We start from the raw sequence: 24,932 nt of genomic DNA, 5'->3' as shown, positions 1-24,932 counted from the left end.
ATGATTTTGAGCTCTATACACAATACAAACTGAAGTACCCCTAGGAAACAGATGGAAATATGGGGTAAGAGAAAGAGAGAGGAGTATAGGAACGAACAAAAATCTATATAGAATCCCAGTGTTGACACCTTCTGCACCTGTGACTGCAACAAATGTGATCAGCTCCCAGAACCTTGGCTTATTCTTCTATAAAATAAAGAGATTAATACTTGTCTCCTGTAACCATTGGGCAGATCACACTAAGTGAAATAAGGTATGAACAATGGCTGCCCGTTCGTTCCTTCAGTGTGAATGTTGCAGGTTGTCATGTCACAGTTTATGCATCTGTATGTCTAGGTAAGTAGGGGAGCAGAGTTGGTTAGCGTTGTCCTAGAGAACCCTAGGTCACATCCCAAATTCTATCCCATGCTACTCCTATCTGGTCCTCAGGCTCCATCAGTTACTTATGTGTGCCAGTGAATCCAGATGTCACCTGCAGTGCCTTCTTATGCTACTTAGAACTGTAGGTACAATATGGTCTAGTGCACAGAAGCATTACATTTGCCTCCCAAGAGACACAGGCTTGAATTCCAGGTATTTGTGTACTAGCATAAAACCCCGAGAGAGCTAACCTAACAGGCCTCCATGTTACCATTCATAAAATGTTGATAAAAATAGTCTCTTCCTCTTAGGGCTACTTTAGAGATTTAATATAAGTTTTAGTGTGATGCCTGGCACTTAATAACTGCATAATAAAATTTAAGTATGAAAATTATCTTGCTTGTGTATATGCCCTTCTCTTTCACTAGGCTATAAGATCCTTGAGGGCAGAGGCTTTGTTTTATTTCCCATCATCTACCCATCATTTGGCATGGATTCATATGCAAAGTAGGTTTTGAATTAATATTTGTTGAGTGGTGGAATGAATAAATGCATAGTAAGGAGATCACTCCACTCAAACTCACCCTGTTGATGAGGATGGGGGATTAGCAACATCTCTTCTTAATAAAAGGAAACATCAGTTAGTGAAGAGACTTCTGAAGTGTCACTGCTGCTTGAAAATACAATATAAATTTTCTTCTGGCCCATTATCAACTCATTTCCAACATACAGTTTGATATAACCTTAGCTTTTGGCTTGAACTGTCATTTTCCACTTATATGCCTAAGTTCCCAATTGTTCTTCTGCAGCACCGTATATCAATCATTGGTATGTGGCAAACCCCTCCATCGAGGCACACACAGAGCATCAGGGACTTACTGTAAGGCTATAAAAGTACCATGTGAAAAGAAAGCATCTCATAAACCAAACTAAGTATCAGTGGGAATCAAATCCAGTCCACATTCACTCCATGAACTGAAGATTAAAAGTGTCCCTTTGTCCTTGACTCATTCTCTCTTTCCTCCTCTGACCCTGCTTTGCTCCTTCTTCAGCCTGCTGGGGTATTGACAGGGATTTTAGAGGAGTGGAAAGTCTTTATCTCTTTGAGATGAGCTGCAATATGATTACAATCGATTGAGTGATTTACAGTTTAGAGTGCCTTTCATTACCCTCCGTGCTTTATAGAATTATAAATGACATACTGTGTGTGAATATATATTATTATTATTGGATATTTATGCACCGCCTTTCTATAAGAAGCTCAATGTTCTTTTTAGACTTTAAATAACTACAGGGACCCTGCAACCTTGTATAAGACTTAAACTGAAGAGACTGAAGTGGGAAATTTTTCTATAAATAAAGCTACACTCTTGGACAGGTCTTAGGGCATTTGATGTCCATCTAACTCTGGGGCAGAGAGAAAACAGTACAGGGTAGTTGCATTTTACGGTTAGGATAATGATTCTGAATTTTAATAATTAAGACCCATTTTGTAGACCAGAATTTCTATTTACTATCTAAACTGGAGCTTCTTGGTGACAATAGGAAAAATCAAACACAATTCACTTAGCCTGATTTTGACATTATGCAATATTTGATGATTGGTTTAATTTGGAAGAATCTGTGTTAATTATAGATGCCTTGCATAGAGTGAGATGTCATTAGTACTTTTATGTCACATTAATCTCAAGTGAGCATAATTTAAAAATCACATAAAAGGTGACCACACTGTATTTCTAATCTTGAAAGTGTTTGGTTTCATATGTACATGTACTCATTATTCACAGAAATTAAGAAATCCTTTTCTTTACGTATCTAGTTGAATGACCTTAATGGTCTGGAAGTGACCCTCAATTTTCTCTTTACTTCTCTCACTGAGTTCCTAGACTATAACATATATATGCTTAAGACTATATATGCTTAAGAACATATATATGCCTAGAATATAACATATATACCATTTAATGTATGATTAAGTAAATAATTAACATATGGCTTTTAATTTGTTAAATTCCGTCTTCCCTTCTAAGTCTCAAGGCAGTCTATGAAAGATGAGAAAAGCATGAACCAAGACCCAAGATGTGTACCTCATAAAGTCCTATAGAAGTTTCCAGAAACACTATTCTTTTGATGAACAACTCTCTATATCAAAAGCACTACCCCATTTACAAATGAATTCTGGATAAATAATGTCTTTAGTCACTATAATTGCTGTCATATTATCTGGTGTAAATCTTCATAATGGTTACAAACTCCTTTGCGTGTTATTTAATTGTATCATAAATAACCTTGAGTCATGTGTTGGTTTAGTGTCTCGGGGACATGTGTCTTGTGTCCATGTGTCATGTGTTTATGAGTTCCTTTTCCCTCTATCCCAAACGTTCCCTTCCATAGGGTGTGTGTGCATGTAAACATGTATGTGTATATAAATGTGTTTGTGCTTGTGTGTGTATTCTTGTCGTTTTGTGGTGGTTATGTTTAATTTTAGCATTAGCCAAAAGCTCACAGTTTGCCTTGAAACGCTTATCAGCTTCTAAGAGACATTTACAGGGACAGGAAGACTCTAGGTTTGATAGCAGTAATTGTATTTAACTTGTAAGAGACGAGGCTATTTATCTTGTGGCTGGGAATTCACAGAAGAGAAAGGAAGGTTGCCTGATAAAACAAAAATTAAAGAAAAAAAATACTATGCACCCTCTCAAAACTCTCCTATCCCCCAAGCAAGACCATTAAACAGTAAAACAGACTTTCATCTAATAAAGCCCTTCCCATCCACGTAGAGATGGTGCTAGAAGGTAAAAGAGGATTGTGAAAAGAAAGAGGCTGCCAAAGTCCCCAAAGAACTAACCAATGTTGTGGAGCAAAGCAAATGTCATAAATGCCCAGGGAAATGCTAACTTGTAACTTGGCAGAAACTAGAGATTTAACCTGAGAGAAAAATTCTGTGAGCTAGTCAAGTACCTAAAGTTTCTGAACGGCTCCTAATCTAGGAAATGGGCATAAAATTAACAGCGATCTCAAGGGTTGTACCAAGGGTAAATAATATGCTATACCTGAAGTGGGAAGTAGGTAGGAAATGCTCAAAAAGGGTAGCCATCACCATCTGGATGAATTTGGTTGATAGTAGCATCTGCCATTTCTATATCTCTGGGATAACAATCCCATGATTCAAGTGGAGTGATTAACCAGTGAATGTACAATGACAAAATACATTAGGTGAGTTCAGAAGGTAAATGAAGGTAAATGCCCATGAGTTTATTGATGATGTAAATATTTACATTTATATAATAAGTAAAAGGAAATAAGAGAGAGTATATTCTAGTCCTGCACTGTCCAATATAAGCCATCAGCCACTAGCCTCATAATGCTGGCCACAGGACTGAATGTAAAAAATGTATTTAAATCCTCAGTGCTTAGGACATAATAATTGCTCAATAAAAATAAATTTTCAGGGTCTCAGTCATATCAGCTGCATTGCAAGTGTGGCTAATGTGGTTAATTAGTGGTTACCATGTTGAACAACCCTGTAGTCAGTCTGAAAGGAGAAAAAAGAGTCATTTTTAGCTTTCTCAATAACAGTGGTTCTCAAACCTACCTGCATACAGAATGACCATGGGAGCTTTTTAAAACTACTGATGCCTGGACCAGTGTTTTTCAAATTTAACACTCCGCATGGATTACCTGAGTATCTTATTATAATGCAAATTCTAATTCAGTGGGTCTGTGGTGAGGCCCAAGATGCCCCATTTTTAACAAGCTGCTAGGTGATGTTGATGCTGCTGATCTAAGGACCACACCCCAGACCAATTAAATTAGATTACCTGAGACTGGGGCCTGAGAACTGGTAGTTTATAATAGTTCCCAGGAGAATCTCATTTGTAGCCCAGTTAAAGAACAGTGCTTCATAAAAAGATAAAAATAAAAAAAAAATCTACTGAAAAGATTTTGAACATTTTTAAAATAGTTTCATTAAAAAAATTATGTTTATTCTTTTTAGAGAGAGAGACAGAATGTGAGTGGGGAAGGGACAGAGAGAGACAGAGACAGAGACAGAGACAGAGACAGAGACAGAGACAGAATCAGAAGCAGGCTCCAGGCTCTGAGCTGTCAGCACAGAGCCTGAAGAGGGCCTCCAACTCATGAACTGGGAGATCATTACCTGAGCGGAAGTCTGACGCTTAACCAACTGAGCCATCCAGGCACCCCTAAACATTTTTTTTCACCAAAGACTAACCCCAACAAGTTACAAGTCCCTTATAAGTAGAAACTCACCTGTTTGTGACTCCTAATTTATTCCTGACAACAAGTTGTAGCAGTCCAAGTATTCAGGATGCACTGGTTTGAGTGATTAATTGATACTTTTTGTGACCAAATGTTCGAAGAACTTATTTATAAGATAGTTTTTAAAATGTACCTAGCAATGTTCAAACACATTCATTAAGTGAGCCTCTCTCTAGTTGCCATTATATCTGTACAGTCTTGAAAACATGTTCAAATAGGGCTTTCCCTCTTGATTGTATTTACACTTGTTATTCCCCTTGCAGGACTTCACGATTGGTTTTTATTTTTCCTCCAGTTGAACTGAAAGCAACACTGGTCCTGAATGGATGAATGAGCAAGTAGATGGGGCTTGTTTTAATGCTTGCTTCGAATCTGGCAAGGTCTCAAATGTTTGCAGGCAAAGAGAAAGAAAAGGAATGAAAACCTCCTGGGTAGGAATTAATGAAAACCCAAGACCTGAGAAATTTCAGCATCATGTCAAGAACATAGACTTGTTTTTAACTCTTCAAAATCTCAATAATTGAAGATGAGATGTGGACAAAGAGATCTCTCTTATTGCATGTGTACTGTGTAAGCTATAAAAGGACAATAAGCATTTGAAATAAAATATGTTGGAGACTTTCCAGTCTTTCCATAACTCAGTGCTGTTCAGCCAGGGGTAACTGTGTCCCCCAGAGGACTCCTGGCATTGGAGACATGCTATTGACCTCTAGTAGGCAAGTTAGGGAGGCTGCTAAACATTCTGCAATACAAAGGACAGCCCCCTGCAACAAAGAATTATCTAGCCGCAGATGTCAAGAGTGCCAAAGTTGAGAAACCCTAACTAACTGAACTGGTCCAGGCAGGGACTTCTACTTGAGAATATTTCTGGTGAAAAAATGAAGAACAAAAAACAAAACAAAACCCTAATAACCTAACGTTGGTATCAATAAAATCATGACTCTAAGAAACAGGAAAATGGGTAGGAAATTTGAATTAGTGCAATCTGAAGACCAGGATAGGAATCTTGGCTTCACTCCTTCAGCTGTGTGAATACTGGGTAAGTTATTTAGCCCCTCACAGCCTCAAATGTAATCTGAATATGGCTATGGTGGTAATAATACCAAACCTGGTCCCTCTCACAGGACAGAGTGATGCTCAAATGTAATAATGCATATGAAGGCACTTTGCGCATCACTAAGCACTATAACAATGTTTGTGCTTTCAATACTTATAAAGACAAGATTCTGTGGAATTTGACATATTCAAATATGAAGAGTTTTCTAATCTACTGTCCTAGAAGAAGAACCACTTCAACATCCTTTTGAACCTCTTCTACATCTTTCATGTTCTGAGCTGGGTGGTCAGACATTTAAGCTCAGGTCATCAGGGGGCATTTTACTGATTGGAAAAGGGGAATCCAATAAAGAGCCCTTCCAATGACTTGGCATGTAATATCAAGAAAAAAAGAAAAGTAATGGATACTCTGGTCTCAGCACCATCTGCAGTGGGAAGAGAGAAAGTCCTATACATCAGAGCTGCTTCTCAGGCTTCAGTTTCCAGGAAGCCTGTCTCTGACCTAAAAGGCCTCTTACTGCATGCACCCTGCTCAGGGTTCTAGTGGCCCCAGTGACATAACCAGCCACCCAGGCATGGCAGAGAGGATCTTTAACAATCCCAGTCAGCTCAGCCTCCCGGGTTGCCTGGAGCTGGGGCTAAAATTAATCCCTCACGCTTAACTCACCTTTCACCTCCCCTCTCTTGTCCCCACTACTGCATTGTGTCAAGACAGTAATCAGAGGCTTTATAAGGAACATTTGTCAGCACCTGGATGCCAGCTCTGGGCTGATTCTTCTTTTATTTCCCTCTCCTGTTCCTTAGCCTTTCTATTTTCAGGTTCAAAGAAAGAAGTTGCTTTTGAGTTCTATCCTGAGAATTAAGTGATATCAGATCCCAATGGCTATAGAACGACTTTCATTTTGGATCCTTCCTGATTCACAAAGAGTCAATACCGCATGCCCTGGACCCAGCTGACTTCTAAATATTTCACAGTGGGATGTTTCAGTAGAGCCACATAAAATCCTATGAATGTCCATGAGAAGATTTTGGAGTTGACCCATTCATCGTGATACACAGGGACCTGTTGGGCAGGAACGCTTCCTGAGAGCATGCCCTCAAAATGAGATAACTTATGTGAATATGCTGTAGGAGCTCTTCCATATTTCTTTACTGTTTAGACATTAGCAAGAGACAAGTAGCACAACTAAAGTCCTTTTGATGGTTTCTATACTTATCACAGTGAATGAAATAGGATAGCTTGGGAAAAGAATACATCACTTTTGTAGAAATTGTGTCAAGCTTGCCTGACCAGATGTCTTTTGTTCCTGGATGCCCAGATACAGGGCGTATTTTAATCTCACGGTTTAATATAAATTAAACCTTGCCAGATTGCTCTAACGATGCTTTAAATTTAGTTAAGAGGATCCTTTCAGTAGCAGAGGGAGAGAAAGAAGATATCCAAAAATCAAAAGGTGACCACTCCTACGGAATCGAGCGGAACATAAGACTAGAATGTTTCAAAGGTAAAATGTTTCCAGGGAAAAATAAACATTTACCCTTTAAAAAAATTAAAAATAGTTTTGGACTTTCTAACGCCATTTTCCAATCTAGGCAATGAATTATGATGGTCACTCCTTCAAATACTCAGTCTTCCTTCAACTGCTTCATGGAAGCATATTGTCCCTGTTGTCAGGAGGACAGCTTGGACTCATTACAAGTAAGTCTTTCAGCACAGCTCAAGAAACCTTTTCTTTTCAAAAGGATCTTTGACTCCACATCTTACAATAACCACCTCGGTGTGGTGATTGGTACTGACCTATGTAATAGGACACTTAAAAAAAAAAGAATAAATTTAAGATGACACAAGAAGAGAGATGCTCATTTCTATCCATGCATTTTTCAAAATATTCCCCAATTTTTGTGGGAACAATAGTGGAAATTGTGCCCAGTTAAGAATGGGAGAATATGGTCTTTCACATTTACTGTGTGACTTTAGGAAAGACACAGCATCTCCCTGAGATGGCACAGTGGGTTGTTTAATAGTCAGTGAAGTGATCTGTTTGAGTGAATACGTAACAGTCAAAAAAAAAATGCTACCCAAATGGTTGATCATTCTCATAGCTAACATTCATTGAGTACTGAATTAAGTAACAGAGTATTAGGCTGAACATTTTATATGTATTCAACTCAATCTTCATGTTAGCCCTGGAAAGTATTACCATAATCCCATTTTACAGACTAGTTAACAGAGGTTGGGAGGTTAAATAACTTGCCCAAGGTTACCGATAGGAAGCTGGATCCACAAATAGGAAAAATACACACTTAGAGAACCAAACAAAATAGTAAAAAATGAGAATGTGGGGTGAAAGAATGTATTTTTAAAGCATAACGTGACAGAGAAGAAAAATCATATGTGTTAGAAATTCTTACACACTTACTTTATGGTACAGTGTTGTTGTATTTTGAATTACATGTGGGGAGAGGCACTAAATATTTCAGTGCTTATGGCATTTCAAAATCTTAATCTAGCCTGCCTTAGACTAACAGCTGACCAACTCCAGCCACTTGACTCCAAAGCCGATACTTATAACTGCCATACTGTATCATGCTCTGTAATAATAATACTTATTATTACTAAATAACAGTTACCAAGGATTACCAGTAACAATTGTTTTCAGTGGTAAGCAATGACATTAAAGAAAGGTTTATTCTGTTTTGAAAGCATAGTAAGCAACCCATAATTTGGAACTAAAGATACAAAGAGATAGGCACACAGCAAGGGTCACTGGTTTTCTTACATATCTGTGGTTATGAAATGGCCATTAAAGAGTCTTCAGCAAACTTCTGGGTTCTATACTGGCTCAGGGCAAGTGGCTAATATAAATTTAGAAATCTTTGAAATTCCTAATAGAAACACAACAAATCCTATAGCACTACCAGTGGGGCCAATGATAACACGCATGGAGAAAGAGCGATGTTTCCATTGAGCAAATGAACAGCTTTTAAGATCTCAGGCTATTTTGATTCCCCTGACCACCCATCCCCCAGAGTTTAACCACAAAACATTTAAAAATCAGGTCTCTTAGTGTCTAGCAAATTTGGATGATGATAAGAATTCATAGTAGCTGCTAATACTTCTGGCTCTCTTCAAAGGCTCAAAGATAAATGCATGAGGTCATTTTTGTGCCTTAATCTAACAAGTGCTAAGGGTATGACAAGAGACTCCCAGTAAAGGCTGAGCTGGCTATTGTACGGAGACTGACATGGAAGATAAATGGGTTGGTGAGGCTTTTTATTTCAATAACTTGGGAGTCTTGTATGCTATTTGTAGATGCTCTCATGATTCTTAATACATAGGAAGACTCTGGCTATGGGATGGGAAACAGTAGCACAATTACTTCTGATTGGTTTTTTAAAGAAAATGAATCCTGAATTGGGCATGAAAACAATCACAGCCCTCAAGTCATTCAAAATTCTTGGGCCACAAATAGGTAAATTTACTTGATGCATATCTCCAAAGTGTGATAATTATTAGCTCCGAAGCTCTTAAACTTCTGGAAGTGTGTTTTGGGTTTCCTTCCTCTGTGCTCACTCCACTAATTGACAGGATGGCAGTGAGAGAATTATGGGGTAGAGTTTGAAGTGTAGGAGACAGAGTAAAACATAGCATCATGCCCACACTAGTGAAAAATTCAGTATTCTGAGCTATTCTCTTGCATCCAGGTGATGATACAATTGTGGAACAAAGGCCCTTCACCACAGTATTTTCCCTTCTACTCCTGGAACTTTTACGATCAGAATTGAGGGCCCTTTTCCTGGGAGAAGTGAGAGATGAGAGGGAAAACTAATGGATCATTTGAATGATCTCTTTAAAAGAAAGCGACCTTTCCTCCCTTTGCCCTTGATTTGGCCATCTGGCTCTGGGAGTTTGTTGGCAAATGCTCCTTGACCATAAAATTTAAACACATGATTAACCCCTCTCCCTCCTACACCAGTATGCTTGCTGTTAAAATGCCTACTAGGACCACTCTCTGAATTATCAAGGAAGGTTTAGTGTAAATGAAAGAAAAAATTGGCCAAGTCAACCAGATGAATGAAACTCCACTCTTAGTTTTTCTCTCATTATTACCCTGACTTGATGGTCATCATTCTAAGTTTAGTAAACTTCATTTTACAGTGTTTATGAAATCTCTGACCATCTGTGTCTTCAACTTCATCTGACTAAATGCCACCACAGAGTCCAGATCTCAAACTGATTATTCTGTGATTATCAACAATAGCTCCTGATAGAGAAGGCACCCCTTCCCTCCATTGGTCATCATTTGCAATGCCCTGGAAAACCTACAGTAATCATCTTTAGTATGAGCCAGTCAGGCAGTATTCCTCAGGTTAACCTACAGTGTTCAGTGCACAGTTAGTAAGTCTCCAGAAGCTCCCTACACTGAACCAAGCCCTACAGGAATACCTTATCTTCTCATACAAAAACAAACAAACACACATGAATGTGTGCTTAATATCCAGTGTTTCATGATTTGGTGACAGTTATGAGAAATCAACACTTAGAGTAAGAATGGGAGAGCAAAAGATGATATGTGGTCATTGACAGTAAAGCATGTACCTGTGGGATAATGCTCATTCACTGGCCAGTTGTCCACCTGAAGTGTGGCATTGCCGCCATTCCTGGTGAAGCGCACCACGTGGTATTTACCATCATTTACAGGGGTTCTCTCCTCTTTGATGGAGATGTCAACTGTGCCAATATTGAAGACAACTCCAATTTTCCCCTGTTCCTGTGACAAAGAAACACAAAAGGCATAGTTATCACCAACCATAAGGTCTTCTCCCTTTAAAGTTGATCCTCCAACTAACAATAAATCTGTAGGTACCCAGAGGGAGCTGTCAGCATGAAGTTAACAATAGTATCCCACATTTATCCATGGGCTTTCATCCTGAACATAAAAACCAATGGTATAAAGCCACCCAAATTGCTCTCACAGGCTGCACTGTACAGGTTACATCATTTGATTGCTCTCAACAGATATCAAAGCTGGAACCAGAGAACTACCTAACAACTGTGTAGTGACACTGCAAAGTTGATTTCTGTGAGATGAATGAAACCTATTTTCTAAGAGAGGTAATTAGACACTGGACTCTAGATCACCTTAGTTTAGATTAAGGATTAGGGAGGAAATATAAGCATGCTTGTGCATCGTGGGAGGGGATCAAGCCCAAGGGAAAGTGTACATTGAATGGTTAGAAAGCAATGGCAGAAGGGTTAGCATTATAGGTCAGCACCTGATGGTACTTTTTTTTAGGTCTAAAACACATAGAACATGTACCCTCAGTAGAGGCCAGTGAAACTGAGCTTGACTTTTCAGGGTCAGGTGACTGCCACTCTTTCCACACTTGCAACCCTATTCCTAAGGTTCATCCAAAGAAGGGTGTCATCTTCAGTGCTATAGTTTTATGCTACATAGCAGAAGAGAACCTCAATGGCCCCCCAAAAAGACTTCTGGTGGGGGGGAACACAATGAATTCCAGAAGAGTGACACTATGGCAATGAACGTGAGGATTATGGTGAAGGTGGAGGAGGTGAACATAAACAATGCGAATAAAACTCCTGCTCTTTCTTCTCCTCCAGTAATTTATTATGACTAAGGGTTGGGATTGGGATTCACAATGAGACACAAAATGGAAGTAACCCTACTGATCACATATTTCAACCTTGTAGAAGGGTATCGTAACATGTGGGATGTCAGGACGGATGGGCAAGGAGAGAGGGAGACATCTTTTTCCATTTCTCTAGTTGTCTGACCTACTAGCTAAGCAATAGGTTGGACATTCAAGGACAATAAAATTTAGTGGTAACCCTGCCATTGTATTTGTTCACATAGTCTTCATTATTCTCTATTTCCTTATTCAAGAATTAAAAGGAGAATAAAAAGGAGGAGGTGGAAGAGGAGAGGGGGGAGGAGGAGGATCAGGAAGAAGAGAAAGAGGGGACAAAGTATGAGAAAAAGATATGGGGGGGGGGGGAGTCCAGAATCCACATAAACAAGATGTAGGAAAGATTTCACAGAATCTCAGATTTAGTAATTGGGTTCATTCATTAATTCATTACATAAATACAGTATTTATTAAGCACTTGGTATGCTTAAAGTCAATAAATTAAGACTTCTGCTGAGATTTTAGGCACTGGTTTCCATATAGTTTGGTACACTTCACTTATTTTTTCAAAAGACAGGCTTTCTTCATCTTGCCAATTTTCCTTTAGTATGTGAACACATCTTATTCCTGATAAAAGAATCGACAGGTACCCAGCAGTCTTTTTTAAATTAAAATTTTTTTAATGTTTATTTATTTTTGAGAGGAAGGGAGGGGCAGAAAGAGAGGGAGACACAGAATCTGAGGCAGGCTCCATGCTCTGTGGTGTCAGTACAGAGCCTGATGCGGGGCTCAAAATCACCAACTGTGAGATGATGACCTGAGTTGAAGTCAGACACTTAACCGACTGAGCCACCCAGGTGCCCTCCAGGAGTCTTGATTTCAGAAAGTAGGAGCCTAAGCTACGAAAGGCTGCTTTCAGCATGCAGGGATGCTGTGATACAGGGCGGACATCATTATTTCTTTTGTGCCCTGATAGCACAGCTTGCAATGTAAAATGATGTCTGCAATTCCCATGTTCTGTACTCTGAGAAAAGGTGCCTCCTCAAATGGGGACTAAATGCACTTATGAGTTCACAAATCCCTGTTTATTGTGACACTATGTTCTCTGTTTTTTTTTTTTCTACTTCTACATCTCCAGTACTAAATAAAGTACCTAGCATTACAATGGATAAATGAAACTGATGATAAGGTTTTCTTTTTGCATCTTCCATGCCCATAATTAATAATGTTATGATCCACTTTATTCTTTCTCCTTAATTCTCTAGGAATTCTGAAAAGATAATATAATTTTTCTGCATTCCCCTAAAGCATTGGCCTTCATTTCTAAGGGTGTGTGTGTGTGTGTGTGTGTGTGTGTGTGTGTGTGTGTTAGAACCTACTCATCCTTCTACCTAAATAAGCAGGGCTATAGTAACCTCAGTCATAACCTGTTTAGCAGAATGAGAGAACTGGAGGAGTTAAGAAACCATGACTGCAGACGCCATTACTCCTCTGCCCACCCCGCAAATGTGGGCTGTTTATTGCACCACGGTTCTTCAATGAGAAACCACTATATAAATCCTGGATACATGGAAAGGACTGCTGGTGATTCAATTCACCTCTGAGTCACTAATTAATCATGGATGGAGAACAGTTTTAGGCAGAGAGAGGAGACCTTTAAACCAGCATTCTGCTGCTTTTCAGCAACAACAGTGGCAAAGTACAGTTCTGGCTGAGTGAGTTGGCTGATCAGCGAGATATATTCTTGGGCAGATTTTCTGCAAGATCCATAATAGATTCAGGGGAAGAAAAGATTTAATCTCTGCCAGAATAAATATTTGGTCCTTATCTGAGGCGCCACACATTTGCCACTGCAATCACTGCTTCGGAGAGATCGTCTTAATCCTGCTAGCTCTACCGCCAATGTCAATGGAGACCCTTATACCCAGATGTTTCATTGTGTTTCCCCACGGTGGTAAATGTGGCTGTGCTAGACCTCAGATGTGGTCTCTCTACTTGCAGTAATAAGATTTCATTACTGCAACCTCCTTGTCATTTGTCATGGGACCACAGTGGCTTTATAATCTGTGGCTAACTGCTTTGTCTCAGTTCATTATAAGTCTTGTGGCAAGTGCCCATACAGTTGCCGATGGTTGAATCCATCACGCTCAGCTGCCATGAAGATAAACTCTGCTGGCTCATGTGTCCAGAGAACATTTGAGGGATAAAATCATTGGCTTTGGAAACAGCCCTGACTGACTTTTGGGCAAGTTACTTAATTTTTCTGAACCCATTTCTTAATAATGTATTACGGGGACAGGAAACGAGTTTTCCAGGCTTCCTAGGACCGTTTTAGGCTAAAATGATATGATTATAATCATTAATATACCACTTTATAAGAAGGAAAATATCATTCAAATATAAGGGATAAATGAGATCATGAGAAGGAAAAAAATCTAAACATTTGACCACATGCAACACCCTGTGAGCACCAGAGAAATTAACTGGTTCAATAGGATAAACACGGTTTTAGCATAGCATGGTTCAAATAATACCTCTCTCTGGTTCTGAAAGCTATATGACCTTGGGCAGGTTATTTAACTTCTAATTTCCCTGCTATAAAGGGATCTGTGGAGGAAGGGAACAACGAATTGCTACCTTTGAAGCTTTTTGTGAGGATTTTAGGAGAACACACATGTGGGAAATGCTAGCACGTGGCTGTGCATACTTTGAGACTTCAATAAATGTCAGTCATCTTGTCCCTTTCTTTCCCCTCATTAGTATAGTTGAAAGTGGTGGCACGAGCTAAGGACTGGCTAGTTTGGTAAGAGTGTCATCAGAAATATTATCAAAATAAATGTAAATTTTAGCAAACAGAACATCAAAAAATAAAATTTGCACCATCGCTTTCCTGTCACAATTTGGTAGTTGCTCTCTCTTCACATTCCTTGGTGCCTTTTATGAGCCCTTTCAAGACAAGCAAAGAGTAGCTACAAAACAGCATGACTATAAATTTTAATAACTCCACGCCCATCACCACTAAAGTTGCTACCAAAGGCAATCAGTTCAATGTATGTTTTTCCTTGATATTAAAAACACAGACAAGTGGTAAATCAAAAGACAGTACCAAAGAATCCTCAAGTGCAATAAAAAAAAGTCTATTACAGAAAAAAAAACACAAAACCAAGACTGAATAGCACAAGAAAACAGCTGTCTTTAAATAGCCAGTAAGTCATTCTTCATCAATAATGACTGTTTACGAGCCCACCTGGTTCCTCAAATTAGTCTGGCTCCAGCTTTCTAATCTTCCATCAGCCACATTATAGTTATTGCTGTGAAGGTGACCCATAAGATACTACCAACACCAAGGTCATATTTTAGAAGTCGAGATGCACAGGGGCAAGACAAATCCTCAGGAATAAAGACCTCCCTGAAGGCAGTCTCTTCATTCATTCCAGAGTGCCCCCAGGGAAGGCAGAATGCACCATCACTATTTTAGAAAATTGCAGCTGACAGAAACAGAACTGGAACTCTCAAATGTATGCCCAACAGATGTGCAAAGGAAGTTCTGAATATCTTGACTTCTAGGCTTCCTACAGAATCTGTGAGTTCAGGGCTAGGCAATAATACAGGAAGAACAACAGGTATGTGATCCTTCTTGGGGCCAGACACTGACAGGGGAGGTCTGGCACACCCATTCCAAAGTTTGGGTCACTGTAAATAAATCAGTGGCAGTGTTTATTACATTCTTCTAGTTTCTCCCATTATGGGCTCATAGTAAGAGAGAATTTCTAGTTCCCCTTGGGATATGGAGGGCCAAGAGAACAGTGTTGATGAATAAATTAGGTGTCACTTCCAAGCCACCCATTAAACTGCTGGTGTGAGACCCACCAGAGTTCTCCCATGGTTCTCAACCACTGCATCCAGCAAATTCCTGGCCGTGGCCTGTTTTTCAGCCTGGGCCATTGAGTGAGGATGGCAACAAGCCAACTTGCAATGGACATGGAAAACGAGAAACAAAGCTTGACTGCTTTATGCCACCAAATATTGAATCTGCTTGTTACTGTAGGATCATCCAAACTACTTCAAAGAACAGAGCAGGTGCTTGGCAAGTAGTTTTTAATAGAATAATTTTTGAATTCTCACAATTACCCTCCAGATTTTTTAGGTGAAAAAGATGACGATTCAGAGAATAGGGGATTCACACAACCAGTAGGAGATAAATTTAAGATTTGAATTCAGGTCTGACTTTAAAACCCATGTATTTTCTACCATGTTATGTTTCAGGCACATGTATTACATGTTGCAATTGAGTTATTTATATAAGACAGTGTATACATTACATATCATAACTTTATGTTTGCTTAACCTATCTAACCCATATACCTAACCTAACTATGGGTATTGCAAATATAGGGACATTAACAGGTGCTCGGTGAATGTTAAGTTAATGGATAAGTGAATGAATGAATAATGAAGTAGAATGTGTGGCTTTGGTAGAAAAAAAAATTGTGCTGATAAGTTTTTATAACTTAGGAGGCTAAACAGGTTTGAATAGTATATGATAATGAAAAGAGTTGGTCATCCATATTCACGTTTTTTTGCAATAAATCTTAATCAAAACATATAGTCTCACTGTGCTTTATATAAGCGATCAATAAAAAACAAAAAGATAAGGTATGGTTTGACTCATCAGATAATTTTGGCTGAGGGAGAATTTTACTGAAGTTCTCTAGGATAAAACACCCTTGTGTTTAGGAGAACACAGTATGGACTCTTTTCATAGCTAATCACTATCTTCCAGTGAAGATCATCAGGCCATTCTTTCAATGTTACAGTGTCCAGGTTCTAGACCCAAGATAATTGTCAGCTAATAAGTAGGGAGTGTGTACTTCCTGTGTGCAGAGCCATGTACTATTGAAGGATTCAAGATAAGTAAGAGACAAGGTCTCTCCCTCAAGAAGTCTAAGCCCATCAGGAATTACCCAAGCTGACAAGACTCCAGCTGTGGAGCTTGGAGATGGTTTGGACTTTCACTATCATCCCAGTCCCCTTGCCTTGAGGAACTTGGGTGAGGTGGCTGTGACAGTAAGGGGAAGGGAGAAGAAAAAAGTCTGCTCTGGTTTTCAGAATACTTTGTATTTAGAATCAGAAGACCTGAGCCCATTCAGGCTCCACATCTTGTTGTCCAGGTCATCTTGAGTGGGTCATTCAACTCTCTGTACAAAAGAAATGAGAACAACAATACAAGACACAACAATAACACCTGTGCTAAATGGAATTTAAGAGAAATGAATAAAATATTGTCAAATTCTCAAGTGTTCTTCAAAGGATGGTATAAAAATGATGTCAATGGTGGGGAGTGAAGATGGTGGGGATAACTGGGTGACAGAGAAATAGTATGACAGATGATGAATGAGTTAGAGGTTTTTGCACACACCTTACAGGATACCACTCTATTTAAAATGCCTGTTTCCCACTCAAGATCATCAACTCCACAATCTGTACTGACTGTTCCTAGAAAATTTATGTTACATGGCTTGGAAACAAATCCTATTTTCCTAAATCTGCACAGGTCTCAATGACCTTTGCACCCACCCAGCAAAACTGCATCCACCTTTCCACCTGCAGCTGTGCTTCTACTGTTGTTGCAACTGATGTCTGGTTGTGCCAGGTCAATCAATTAAAGTGGATTAGATCCACAGACTGAATTACTAACAGAGGGCCAAGAGAGATAAGACTGATAAATAGCTCAAGACAGCTCCATCTCTAACTCCAAGCAAAGAGAGAAAAAAAAAAAAATAAGAGCAAGCAAGGATGACAGCTCAGGACAACAGGAACTCTGACCTGAATGGGGGCAGTCAAGGAAGGACAAGACAGCCAGTGCAAGTAAATAAGATGCAAATCAGAGCCACAGCTCTAACGTCACTGGTCGCAAATGGCATCCTGAGTCACCATGTCCTTCAAATCTACTCTGAATGCTCACTTCTAATCCACAGACCTAACGTCATCCTACCTTGTTTGGTAGTTAAGTCTGACCACAAAGCAAAAAATTAAAGTTCATTTCAGTAGAAGCCCCAGTGCTGCACCTGGACCAGAAACAGTCTTCTGACAGGATCCAGGCAACAGCTGGCAGGGCAGTGATGACTACAACCCAGTACAGGCTGAATATCTCCTATAAGTGCCTTGCCTTGCCCCCCAAATCTCTACCGCAGCTGTGAAGAACTACCCAAAGGCTTTAAATTTTTTTTTAAGTTTATTCATTTTTGAGAGAGAGAGAGCATGAGCAGGGGAGGGGCAGAGACAGAGGTAGACACAGAATCCGAAGCAGGCCCCAGGCTCTGAGCTCTCAGCACAGAGCCTGACGAGGGGCTCGAGCTCATGAACCGAGAGATCATGACCTAATAAGCTGAAATCAGACGCCCAACCGACTGAGTCACCCAGGTGCCCCCCAATGGCTTTAACAAAGAGATCCTAGGTTTTGTGCTCACAGTAACAACCTATAATCCTCAAAATAAAGAAAAAAAAACACATTTCAAATCACCTAGAACATTTTACATCTTACTTATATACTTACAAAGTGTGATCCTGGGACCAGCAAGCATCAGCATCACCTGGGAACTTGTTAGAAATACAAATTCTTGGGGCGCCTGGGTGGCTCAGTCGGTTGAGCGGCCGACTTTGGCTCAGGTCATGATCTCGTGGTCAGTGAGTTCAAGCCCCGCATCAGGCTCTGTGCTGACAGCTCAGAGCCTGGAGCCTGTTTCAGATTCTGTGTCTCCCTCTCTCTAACCCTCCCCCATTCATGCTTTGTCTCTCTCTGTCTCAAAAATAAATGAACGTTTAAAAAAAAAAGTTAAAAAAAAAAAAAAGAAATACAAATTCTTGGATCTAACGCCAGACCCTCTGAATCAGAAACCCTGAAGTGGGGCCCAGCAATGTGTATTATCACAAGCTCTCCAGGTAATTCAGATAGTTGCTGAAGTCTGGGAACCACTTCCTTATGTCTTGGTTCCACTAGGCCAAGGGATTCAACGGATTTTGTGCCCAGGGACATTAGGCAATGTCTGAAGACATTTTTGGTGGTCACATCTGGGAATGGGAGGTGCGACTGGCATCTAGTGGATATAGGCCAGGAATGCTGATAAATATCCAACAATACCAAAGAAAGAATTATCTGGCCTCTAATATCAAAGTGTCACCATCGAGAAACTGCACTAGGGAGGACAAAACTTCACACAAGAAACATCTATCTATAAAGCATGTACGGCATCACAGAAACTATTCTACAAACATTTTTATATATGGGTCTACTTTATTCCTCACAATGCTCCTTCTTTGAGGTATATATGCATATATACATACACACAATGCTTTCTCTCTCTCTCTCTCTCTCTCTCTCTCTCTCTCACACACACACACACACACACACACACACACACACACAATGCACGTGTATATAAGTGCATGCTTGTGTGTACACACATGAGAATTCTCACATATTTGGTCCAAAATTGTGATTTAGCCCTCAAAGCACAGGGTGAGCTTTGAGCATCTTTGAATACTTGGACTCTCTCCCTACTCCTTGTTGTACTCAAATGTCCATTTTACAAGTGTAAAATTGGAACTGCAAGCTCACATGACCACAGAGTGGCAGGTCTGGAATACATGCCCTGTGTTATTTTCCCTGTCTGGTCTTGGTAACCACCTTCTCTTTTAACTAGCCCCTAACGAAGTGTCCCAGTATATCTACCAGCACAACAACATTAGCTGAAAGTTCCAATTCCAATTTCGTCCCTTGACTCTTCATTCCAGACTAGGTAATTTTAGTCAGTTTCCACAAAGATGGATGATCACTTTTTAGTGGACTGCCAAGGAGAAACTCCTCTTCCCAAACTAGATATTCCAGCCCAACGATAAGCAGCAGCTCCTCTACAGAAAAGAGACGAATAAGCAGCCAGTAGTAACCTTTCAAGACCTACTCTGTGGCTGTAAGGAAACCTTTTGTGATTCTCCAAAGTGTTTTATTATTTATTTGTCTTTTAAGTGACAGACTGAGTTAACATTATAGCTTCAAGGCGAATGGACCTATGTGAATAATAAACATCAACAAAAATTTCTGGTTCAATAAGTAAGGCATCCTCAGTCACTTGCGTTGATGAGTTCCTACTCTAAATCCTACCCCATTTTCTAGATGGGGGAAAATGTATGCATGTTTCAGAACTGAGAGATTTCATATTCTGGATTATCAGAAAATACAATACAGATTATTGCATGTTTTAATGATGCATGTTTTAATGATGGGCATGCAAAAGTTACAGGAGACAGATTGGGCTGAAAGAGAGATCAACAAATAGTGGGCCAGATCTGGCTGTTGCCTGTTTATGTAAACAAAGTTGTATTGGCAGATATAGCTGTGTTCATTCACTTACAAAATGTCTGTGGCTGTTTTTGCACTACAACAGCAGGGTTGAATAGTTGCAACAGAGATCTTGTGGCCCAGAAGCCTAAAATATTTGGTCCCTGGCCCTTTACAGGAAAAGTTTGTTGACCCCTATTATTGAAGCTTGCACAATTTAAGGGTAGCCATGTTTTTTGTTTTGTTTTGTTTTGAGTTTTTGATCTATAGTTTATATTTACATGGTCAGAATAACATAAATATCAGTGGGAGCGTCAAATGGGGAGCCTGTACCTGTTCATTCGACTATTACCTGGAATATAGAACAGATTTCTAATAAGACAACATACATAAAAAATTCACCCGATGTATGTATGAACTAATCTATCTCGGATCCATTAAGGGTAGTTTAGATACTAAAATCAATTCAACAGAGCACTGTTTGAAAGTAGGCAGCCAAGGATACAGAGAAATAAATTAGAGGCTTCTGGCAAAAGATGATGGTAGCTAGAAATAGTCTGGTAATGGAAGAGATGGAGCGAAGTTGTAAAGTTATTAAAATTATAATGATATGACATTTCTTTCTGAAAATTTATCTAGTTCTGTGGAGTGATCATGTACATGCTAAAGTATTGGGATTCTAAAAGCCAGCACACATCACTCTGATGCCGGGACGTCAGTTTATTACATTAGTTGGAACGGGAGAAGAGAAAAGCATTGCTACCCAATGAGTATGTCTCCGTCTCCAGGGCTCCAATGCATCTGCAAGAGACTTGAGTCCCTTGAATGATAAATGGTGATTAACTGAACTCTCTTGGTCTACCTGCAAGGAGAATCTACCGTGTCATCATCTATGGATGAACACACTGAAATAGGGGCTCATTTTTCCTTTCCTGGTTATCGTAAACAAAATGGCCAGCACACTCTAATATATCAGCAGCGCCTGTCTGCACACAGGGACGATGGTGTGTGTGTGTCCTGGAGATAGTGTTGCAGCTAGGTATTTCATCCAGGTGATACTTTACGGTCCTCCTCTTTGTCAACTATCACCACTGTAACATTCCTTCTGGGATCATATCAGCATTTCTAATTCAAAACGTTGATTCTGACCTATCCCCAACCACCTTAATGAAAGCAACAGAGGGAAGAAAAAAATGAGATTTAAACAGCTACAACACATCAGGAGAAAGCGGGCCTGCTGGCTTCCATGCCAGCGTCAAAGCCACTGCAGGAGAAGTAATCCGGACAAAGGAGCAGAAGTATATAAAGACGACACTTTTGCTGGGCCCTGGGTGAGACTGGTAAAGGTGACCCCAAACAGGAGACTTGAAAGCATGCCACAGGGAGCTGACTCATGGCTTTGGAAAAGAGTCCAACATATCAACAACTGAAAGTTCTTTCAAAGCTGCATGCTCTTTTGATAGAATAATTAGGAAACACAACTCTTTATTTTAATTTACTTGAATTTAGTATTCCTACCAAACTGTAAATTGAGTTACGTTACAGCCAAATGGGGAACATACCCCTAAGAAACTAGGGAGTCATCACTCCCCTATCGTATGGCAGGCATTGGGAGCCCTCTGGGAGCCAGCAGCCACAGCTTTAGATACACAAATTACCCACTGAGTTCACAATAAATCAATACGCAATATAAAGAAGTGTTTATATTATCGCATTTAAAGGGCACAAGCATTCTTTCTCTCTCTTCTTTATGGATGCACTACAAATTTATTCATTTACATAAAGATGTTACATGATTTTATCCAAATGGTTAAGGAACACAGTGCTAGAGAAATAGAGTTGTGTGTCTACTTATGCCCATGTAAGTGTGTGCATGTGTTTGAATGAGACCTTAAAACTTAACATATCCAAAAGCTGGTTTCTTGGGGCACCTGGGTGGCTCAGTCAATTGAGCATCCAACTTTGGCTTAGGTCATATCTCAGAGTTCGTGAGTTCGAGCCCTGCATTGGGCTTGCTGCTTCGGCTCAGGTCATGATCTCACAGTTTGTGAGTTCGAGCCCTGCATTGGGCTCCCTGCTTCGGCTCAGGTCATGATCTCACAGTTTGTGAGTTTGAGCCCCGGATTGGCCTCGCTGCAGTCAGTGCAGAGCCTGCTTTGGATCCTCCATCTTCCACCCCACCCCTCTCTCCAGCCTTCCCTTGCTCACGCTTTCTCTCAAAAATAAGTACACATTAAAAAAAAAAAAAGAGCAAAAGCTGGTTTCTCTGACCCTCTCTTTTGCTTATTAAGTGGTGATGGCTCAGGAGAATCCAGGTCCCTTTGTATCCATCAAACAGCATCTATAGCCAAGTTCTAATACAGCCTATCATAGACCAGACTCAGAGCAAACTGTGTATTTCAGAATACATTAAACATGAGGAAGATTTTAGAGTCAACATGACCTCTAGGCAATGGAACTGGTTGGTCATTAGGGATCATTAATCCAGTAATTATTCAAAGACAGGACAGCTCCTCTAGGCCTGGTTTAGCCCAAAATTGTATGGGGTACCCTTTCCCATACCGAGAAGGGACTTCCCTCTGCCCAAGAGTCCAGCTTTCATAACCAGTGTGCATAGATGTATAGAGCTGAATGAAATTCTACATGTATGCCCTCCCAGAGCTATCTTTGATTAACTAGGTCTATCTTCCAATTATCCCACAACTTCTTCAGTATCTATTCAACATTAAGATAAATTGTTTGCATTGATTCTTTTCAACATTTAATAGAATTATTCTTTCCCCAAACAGATAATGTGCACTGTCAAGGCAGAAAATTCATTTTTATTTTCTATGTCTTCCTCAATATGGGGGACTCAATAAGTGTTTAGCTGAGTGCCTGACACAATGGCAAAAGCATCTTTACATTTTTCAGTAGGCAACACTTTAGGACAGAGCACAATATCTCCATCTGTGGTTTATTTACTGCTTTTAAATTTGCTATGATTTTGCTTTGGGAGAATGCTTTTGAAAATGTGGACCATGATCATGTCTCAGAAGACCATGGTCATTAATTTACTTCACACAGACTACTGAATAGTCTTCAGGATAATTGCCAACACACCTATGTGGCTCTGTTGACCTGGAAGTGAGAGGTTCAGTGATCCATTTCCAAGGCCTTCAATCTACCCAGCTTCTTTATTGGGAGAGATTCAAACTAAAGTCCTAAAAGTGAACACTACGATCCCATTATCAGTTTCTTTAGCCACTTAGTTCCCATTCAAAATCATTTTAATGCTTGAACTATCTAAGATATCTACCTACCTACCTACCTACCTACCTACCTACGACTTCTAGAGAAACTTATTTTCATTTTCTGGCCTTTTTCTACACTCCTCAGTGTCTGATTGCTGGTCAGTGTAATGTTCAAGCTCTGCCCATTGGGAGCCCGTCTCCTCATCATAGTCTTTTAGGGCTACCTCTGAGTTGGCTTTACTACAACTACCATCCATTTTCAGTTTGCACTAGACTTGCTTAATTGAGGATGTTTACACATAGTTGTATTTTTTAAACAATACCTTTATTTCTCCAAATCAATGTTGCAGACATCAAAGACAAGTAATAGAAGTTTTCCAGTCAACTACCTACCAGTTATACACTCTGCATAGGGCACTTTTGTAGGCCTATCAGAAGCTACACAAATGTAGTTGGAATTATTTAGCCCTCAAGAGTATAAACTCCATTCCAGTATTGTGGAAAAGGGCAATAGCTTTGGAGTCAGAATACACGGATCTAAATTCTAATTGTTCACTTAATGCAGGTCCTGGAACAATTCACAAGTACTCTGGGCATAGTCTCCTCATGGGGAAGATACAGACAGCATCCCTGAGCTTGTTGGATGATATGTAGGTAAACAAAAGATGTTTGTGGCAGTGATGTGAAAAAATGGGGCACTGGAAAAAATACATCATTACAGAATAGACGAAGACAAAAGACAAACAGAAACAAGCACACAGTTCCCTAATTAAGACAGAAGGATTGAAGGACATTACCATATAATATTTCTAAGTAAACATCCACAGTTAGTCCTTGACAAATTTCCCAAGTGACCAGAGGCACAGGATTCATTATATGCCCTTCAAGACAGAAAATGCTTCCTTATTTGGGAGGGGTCAGGCCAAGGCTGGGAAAAAGTGGGGTTAGAGAAGACATATTTAGGTAGCTGCTGATGAGGAGGTAAGGAGGAATAGGGGAAGGTTAGGAGGTTGAAATTATTGTAATAAAAATGAGATTTAGTCCGTGAAAGGGAAAAATAAATACTTGACATATAAACATTTTAGAATATCAACCAGCTGGTCTGCTTTGTAAAATTTCAGTAACATTGCCGAGACAGAAACCTTTGAATGTTAAGGTAGACTCTCAGGGCTTAATACTTATACTAACAAAGTAAAAGCATTTTTTAAGGTTCATAAACATGCTACATCTTAGAGAATATCTTCTCTCTTGCCCAAAGGTCCCTCCCCACATCCCTGGCAAATGTTTCTCTGATGATGGCACGAGTGGTTATGGGGTTAAGAAAACTTGGCTCAAAATAAAGATAAATGAAATCCCTTTTTCCCCCAAGTATGCCCTGCTCTTAATTCCCTTGCTTTTTGCTATAGGCATCTACTTCTAGCAAAGGAAGAGCTTTAAGAGTTTGGAAGGGCAATGGTTTATGCTGTGCTCACACCTGATGCTGGCCCAGAGGCTCAAGGCCATCAGGGAAGACATCACCCAAGTGATGCTAAAACACTCCCCTTTCAGCAGTTAGTAGTAATTTTAGTGTAGCCAACTAGTCACATCCACAGTATCAGTGATACCTTTGAGTTATTTAAGGTAGTGAGTAAGGTCAGAAGAAGGTAAAAATATAAAAAAGAGGGAAGGAAGTAATGGGGAAACAGACAAGGAATTAGATGAGTGGAAGTAACTCTATCCACCAAGCCTCATCTGAAAGAATACAGAAAAACAGCTCCCCAAACTCTCAAACATAGATGTATTTCTTGCCACTCTACTTTGTGCTGACTTCAAGAAACTTTCTGCAGGCAAATATCTAGAGGCAAACACCTTAGAAAGCCAGCTACAAGCAGAGACACCTTCTTTAGTAGACAGCAGGATGCACTTCTGATTCAACTGCCAAAGGATGCCTGCTGACGAGCCATACCAGACAACAAGGTCTACCTAACGAATGTACAGAAACAAGCACTCAGGGGACCTAAAACCCAAATGTCCAT

At 39.8% G+C, this 24,932-nt stretch overlaps 1 protein-coding gene across 12 annotated transcripts in view; it reads right to left on the bottom strand.

Moving 5' to 3' along the window:
• Positions 1-24,932, bottom strand: part of NRXN3 (neurexin 3) — a 1,671,444-nt gene that overhangs the window by 171,375 nt on the left and 1,475,137 nt on the right. For all 12 annotated transcript variants that reach the window (XM_045060712.1, XM_045060711.1, XM_045060707.1 and 9 more), the window contains one exon: positions 10,298-10,469. In XM_045060712.1, coding sequence (XP_044916647.1) covers positions 10,298-10,469 — 172 coding nt within the window. The remainder of the gene's footprint in view (positions 1-10,297; positions 10,470-24,932) is intronic.

This window comes from Felis catus, chromosome B3, assembly GCF_018350175.1.
Source record: "Felis catus isolate Fca126 chromosome B3, F.catus_Fca126_mat1.0, whole genome shotgun sequence".
Lineage (NCBI taxonomy): Eukaryota > Metazoa > Chordata > Mammalia > Carnivora > Felidae > Felis > Felis catus.
This window is presented reverse-complemented; position numbering and strand designations above follow the sequence as displayed.